Raw genomic sequence first — 6,042 nt, forward strand, 5'->3', positions numbered from 1 at the left:
GGGGGGGGGGGGGGCGATGGCAGCCCCGAGCGAGAAGCAAGGAGGCGGGACGAGATAATGCAGCATGGATGCACTCTCAAGAGGGCGCGACAAAGAAAGCGAAGCCGATGTGTGCGTGCGGGACTTGAGTCGCAGCCTGCGGCAGGGTCGGCGTAACCCTACGTACAACCGTATATACCAAGCCGTGCGGAGAGAGAGCGCGAGAGAGCGCACCCCCACCGCACATGCACACACCGGAGCACAGCTGTTCGCGGATCGGTCAACCCGCTCGAACCCGGCGCAGCAGCCCGCGACGCCCCGACGACGGTCGGACCCATCAAAAGACAAAACACCGACGAGCGAGAGTCCACAGAGAGCGACAACGGAGAGCGACGGCGAGCGGGGAGTTTATCACATTTGTATTTTAGGGATTTAGCAGAGATGCATAGATGTGTACACATGACTCATGACGTCATGAGCGAGCGTCGCCGTCGGGGCGCCTCAGCGAGCCCCGTGCCGCTGCTTCTTCTTCGCCTGCTCCACTAGGGGCCCAAGCTCGCCGCGCTCGGCGAGGACCTGTTCGCAGCCGGACGCGTGACATGGCACACGCCCGCCGCCGCGTCTCGGCCGCCTCTCGGCTGCATCTCTCGGCCGCGCCTTGAGGAAGTTGACGATGAAGGGCGCGTAGTTGTGCCGCCGGCGGATGTTTTCGATCTTCCACTGGCCGACGCGCTGCTGCTCGTTCTCGATGTCTGCGGCCACCTTTGCCGCCCGGGCGGTCAGATGGGCGAGCGCGATGAGGAGCTGCTCGAGCGTCCGCTCGTCGACGGCGACCTTGTGAGGAGGAGGGGGAGAGGGGGGGGGCGGGGGAGGGGGAGGAGGGGGGGAGTGAGGGGGTGGCTAGCTCGGGACGACAGGGGTGGGGCGAAGGAGGTGGGGCGAGGGACAGGCTGGTGGTCGAGTCCCGAGTGGTGTGTGTGTGTGCGAGAGGGGGGGCTGGGGGCACCTCCCCGGTGGCAGGCGGCTCCGGGTGGGAGGCGGCTAGCCGCTCGAGCTCCGCAGGCGAGGGCAGCTTGCCGGCCCTCGCCTGCACCTTGCCGACAGTCATGTTCCGCTCCTTCTCGATGACGGCCTGGGGCGGGGGCCAGGCGGCGGTGGGGGGCGGAGGGGCGGTGGCGAGGGGCGGTGGCGAGGGGCGGTGGCGAGGGGCGGTGGCGAGGGGCGGTGGCGAGGGGCGGTGGCGAGGGGCGGGCTGCAGCGGGAGGTCGGGGCGGGCTGTTGGGGTGGAAGAAGGTCCTGCTCTGCGAGGAGCCTCTCTCGCCGGTCCGCCGTGACGGCCATCAAGTTGAATCGGATCTCGCGCGAAGAGTACTGCTCGATCCTCGCCTAGGGGAATCACTGCCGGCAGCTGTGCAGCCTTCGGAAGGAGATGAGGAGTCCTGCTCGATCCTCGCCTCGAGGGAGGGGAGAGGGTGGGAGGAGTGTGTGAGCACGGCCAGCTGCCCGGCCTGGACGGCGGGCGTGACTAACTCTGGCCTCAAACCCTAACCTAGCCTAACCGAACCTAGGCTCAACCCGAGCCGAACCTAGGCTCAACCCCAAAGCCCGAGCCCCGACCCCAAAGCCCGAGCCCGCGCCTGGATGGCGGGAGTGACTGCGTCGAGCCAAGCCTCGCCCGGGCCAGCGTCGCCGAGGCAGATGGGCCCCGCCTAGAGCCAGGGGGGCAGAGGCAGGGGGTGGAAGGTGTGTGTGAAGAGTGAGAGCCGTGGGGGTGTCCGAAGAGAGCCGTGGCAGTCTACAGCTGGAGGCTGGAGGGGGTACAGCGAGGGTGTGCCCGCCTTGAGGCCGTCGAGCTCGTACAGCTTGCCATCGACGGGCACGTACGAGATGAAGTGGTACACCTCGTCCTCCTCCTTGCTCGCCCGCCGCTCCTCGCTCACCGTCGGCTCCGCCCTTGCGAACGAGTTGTGCACGCGGCGCAGCAGGTCCGAGTTGGAGATGGCGAGCCCTTTGACGTCGGGGGGGAAGTCCTTGGTGAAGGCCTTGAAGGCGGTCATCTCCTCGCCCAGCGAGATGGACGGGCAGTTCATCAGCACCGAGAGGATGGCCTGGGTCGCGCACGCATTCGGAATCATCTGAGAGGCGAAAAACACGCCGGGCCCGGGAGTGACGGTGGCCCGGTCGTCCTTCTCGCCGCGCCAGCGAAAGAGGAAAATGAGACCGTGCACAGGCCCGACCTCCGCCATTGACTCCTTGTCGAGCGACCAAAGCTCATGCACCTGTGACGGTGCGCACACCTGTCACTGCGGCGTGCGCTTTGAGCGGCCTCCCGAATCTTAACCCCCGCCTGCACGCCCTTGACGCCGAGCTCCGTGATGAGCTCCGAGAAGACGCCGGGGTCGCTCTCTATTGTGCACCAGCCGGAGGCCATCAATGCGCGTCGGAGCAAACACCAGCAAAGAGCCCGGCGGCCGGGGAGGCTGTAGCTAAAAAAAGAATTCCGCCGGCCCTGGCAAATAGCTCCTCCTCCTCGTCCCTTCCTCCTCTCCTCTCTCTCTCTCTCTCGGAGTAACTCGCGACAGCCTCCCGCGCAACCACATTCCCGGAGGCTCCCCCCACACACACACCGCCCACCCCGTCCCCAACGCCCCAGCCCTTTCAACCCCCCCTCCCCCACCCACCCACCCCCCCACCACCACCCCACCCTCCCAACCCCCCCGCTCCAATCGCGTGCCTCTCCGGCAAAGGCGCCTGAGGCGCGCCGAGACGGACGCGCGGCGCGACGTGAAGTAAACGTCGCGCGCTCTCGACGCCCGAGCCCCACCCTCCGACCATCTCCCCCCTCACTTGTTGCCCTGCCGCCGCGCCCGCGCGCGCCGCGCCTTCAGCCTCGCGGCGGGGGTCTGCTCCTCCTCCGTCGCCGCCTTTGGCGGGCTGGGCGGCGGCTTGCCACTCATGGCCTCGCGCAGGGTCGTCAGCGCCGCCTGCACCTCCTCGTCCCGCTGGTTCGCCACCATGGCCGCAGTCATCTGCTGCTCCGTCACGCCGTGGTTCTTGCGCACCTGCAGCACGACAGCCTCCATTGCATTCTCAAAGTTCTGCTGCAGCTCCTCGACGCACTTATCGAGCGGGATCCCCGTCTGCTCGTGCTTGGCGTACACCATCTTGCGCGTCTGCTCGATCAGCTGGTACGCCGCCGCCGACGACTGGCCGAGGATGCGGATGAGCTTTTCCTTGGTCAGCGCGCCACCGTTGGCGCCGCTGCCAGATTGGCTCTTCCGCTTCTCCTTCTTGAGCTTGCGCCTCCTCTCGTGCACGAGGACGTACAGCGAGCCAAGCAGCGCCGCGGCCGCCAGGCCGAGGCAGGCCTTTGTGGCGTCCTGCATTCCTCTCGCACCCACGAGAGACGATCGGGGGGGGGGAAGAAAGAAATACCCGCGCTTTTTTAAGCTGCTGCTCGCTCGAAGCGCGGCCGACTCTACCATCGCGGCCGCAGCTGTTGAGCTCTCCAGAAAACTGGTGCCTCATATGCTGCCTCCCTGCGGATGCTGCCGGCGAGCCTGGCGGTCCTCCGCTGTACTACAAGGAAGTGCTGACTCGATTCTACCTCGAATTCTTCTACCCCCACGACTCGGAACGCGAATGTGACAGGACCATCGGGTCCTTCAGCCTTCAGCCACACCCAAAGTGAGATCACCCGAGAGCAGCTGAGCGCCTGAGCCTGCCTCTGGCCTCGCCTCCCTCTCCTTCAGGCATTCGTGGCATCCTATGGGTTGTCCAGAGTATCGACCTCTGGCGAGTCAGCCAGCCCCACTTTGAGGGCGCCATGAAGTACAGAGATCGCCAACTCGCTGGTCTCTCCGCAAGGCCCCCCTCTAGGCACTAGGGCCCCCCGACCGCGTCGAACTCATCGGCGCGGGCTCTCTCGGCTACGGGACCGGCCCCAGCTTCGGCTGAGGGCTGACAAGCTGCCGAGCCCAAATCACTGTGAAGTCGTGATTTCTTCTTGACATCTTGGAGAGGCGAGGCAGCTGCGCCGCCCGGCGACCGCGAGGGAGACGGCGTGGGCCGTGGCGGCCGGCGTGAAGATCGGGTCGGCGGCGCCGTCGACGACGAGCGAGTGCGACTTCGCCGCGAGCGGGGTGATGAAGAGGTTGTCCAGCGCCCACCTATCCCTAAATAAAAGAAAAAAGCGCTTGAAATGAAAGAAAGAATGAAAACAGACAGCCCAAACGAGGGATGGGGGAGGAGGACAGGGTCCCCACCTGCACGAGCAGGATTTTGGAAGGACGATCAGGGGCACAGGTGGGGCTCTCCTGCTCCTGACAAGGGACACGACAGGCTCGCAGCGCGGTGCACGGTGGACTCCCAACTCCACTGGCGGTCTCATCTCACACGTCTCACACACACGATCTCAGTCTAGCGACCTGCCTCCAGCTTCTCGCTGGCAGTCTCTCGCTACCACAGGCACAGTGACAGGGGTGGCAGGGGCGGCGGCAAACGAGGGACGTAACACGAGCTTCGGAAAAAATTCTCCGCCGATAACGATTGGGGTGGGGGCCCCAACTCGTGAAAGGCCACTAGTTTCTCGAAGCCACTCACACGAGGACTCACCTCCATGACACTTCCATCTTCTCCCCGGACCTCGCAGCTCGCTGCGTGTGGTTTTATTTATCATGGACGCTATGGCGTCTAGGACGCGCCTGTCTTTCACCGCCTCGTTTAGCGAGCGCTCTGCATGGCAGCGTGCTCCTCTTTTGCTGACCGCCAGAGCGGCGGCAGCACAGATTTCTTTTCTCCATGACCGTGTGGCCGATCGGCCACGAGCCGCCTCGGGCGGTCAGGCTTCAGCCAGCGGCGCCTCCTGGTGGCGCCTCCGGTCGGCCACGCTTGCCGCCGCAGTTCGGCTTGGCTACAGCTCCAAGCGTGGCTACGCGCAGGTCGGCCCCTTTGACGGGACGGGCACCGCCTCTCGCCAGGCCATCCCGAGAGCGCCTGGTCCCGGCCGGCGCACTTCCGATGCGCGGGATGTTAGCGTGCTCTCGTACCGTGAGTACTCTCCATGTGTGGAGTCACGAGTCTCGTACGCATGACGGACCCTTTTACCATTCCAATGTATCCTCACTCGGATACTAGGATGTGTGAAGCGAGATAAACTAGTTTTTGGCTGAACCAGGGGGCCGCCGCGAGGCTCTACCACCAGCCGCTGCTGCTCGCCCCAAGCGCGGCCTCAAAGCTCGGAAGCGTCACCGGAACCAGGACGATGGTGAAGAACAAGGGTTTGCGGCCGCCGCCAACCGCGCCTCGTCACCCGGCCGCTCGCCCTCCCACCTCTGCCGTCTCCCGCCGCAACAGGTAAGGGCGGCAAGAATCGCCGCCGCGGAAAGGCGGACGGAGACAACAAGCGCGAGCTCATCTTCAAGGAGGACGGGCAGGGTGCGGGCCCCGCCCTGCCGCGGCATGCTTCCCGCACTTCGGCGCCGCGCGCGGCACGCGGCCGGGCGCCCACGTCTTCACATCCCGCTGCCCCGCGCCCGCCGCCCGCAGAGTACGCGCAGGTGACGCGGATGCTTGGGAACGGCCGGCTGGAGGCGTTTTGTTTTGACGGCGTCAACAGGTCCGCGCATCCTCCCAGCCGCGGCGGGCGTGCCCAGCCGCCGCTACCGCCGGCCGCACCTCACTCTGTGTGTGTGGGCCTGCTGGCTTGCGGCCGCCTCTCTCGCGGAGGTGTGTGCGTGTGTGCGTGTGTGCGTGTGTGCGTGTGTGCGTGTGTGCGTGTGTGCGCACGGGCGGCGTCGCGCGCGGCCACTCCGCTCTCTCTCTCTCTCTCTCTCTCTCTCTCTCTCTCTCTCTCTCTCTCTCCCTCCCTCCCTCTCTCTCCCTCTCTCTCTCTCTCTCTCTCTCTCTCTATCCTCTACTCTCTCTAACACACACACGCAAGCAGGATATGTCATATACGGGGGAAAGTACGAAAGTGAGTGTGGATCAGACACAGAGATATAGCGCTTCGGGCTGTGCGAGAGAGAGAAGAAAAAAAAGTGTGCGTCCCACACCTCTCTCTGC

At 65.5% G+C, this 6,042-nt stretch overlaps 2 protein-coding genes across 2 annotated transcripts; one reads left to right on the top strand and one right to left on the bottom strand.

The window, feature by feature from the left end:
• Positions 1 to 480: 480 nt before the first annotated feature.
• Positions 481 to 2,410, bottom strand: EMIHUDRAFT_68017 (hypothetical protein; the record flags this gene model as incomplete). The annotated part of the gene is made up of 6 exons (XM_005761435.1): positions 481 to 813; positions 986 to 1,072; positions 1,315 to 1,360; positions 1,597 to 1,649; positions 1,779 to 2,258; positions 2,321 to 2,410. 6 exons carry the CDS (start codon positions 2,408 to 2,410, stop codon positions 481 to 483), a joined length of 1,089 nt encoding a protein of 362 aa, XP_005761492.1.
• Positions 2,411 to 5,333: 2,923 nt separating this feature from the next.
• Positions 5,334 to 5,957, top strand: EMIHUDRAFT_68064 (hypothetical protein; the record flags this gene model as incomplete). The annotated part of the gene is made up of 3 exons (XM_005761436.1): positions 5,334 to 5,415; positions 5,527 to 5,596; positions 5,921 to 5,957. Coding segments are annotated over 3 exons (189 nt in total), but the record flags the coding sequence as incomplete, so codon positions are not given.
• Between the last annotated feature and the right edge of the window lie 85 nt (positions 5,958 to 6,042).

Source organism: Emiliania huxleyi, assembly GCF_000372725.1.
Source record: "Emiliania huxleyi CCMP1516 unplaced genomic scaffold EMIHUscaffold_71, whole genome shotgun sequence".
NCBI classification, from domain to species: Eukaryota; Haptophyta; order Isochrysidales; family Noelaerhabdaceae; genus Emiliania; species Emiliania huxleyi.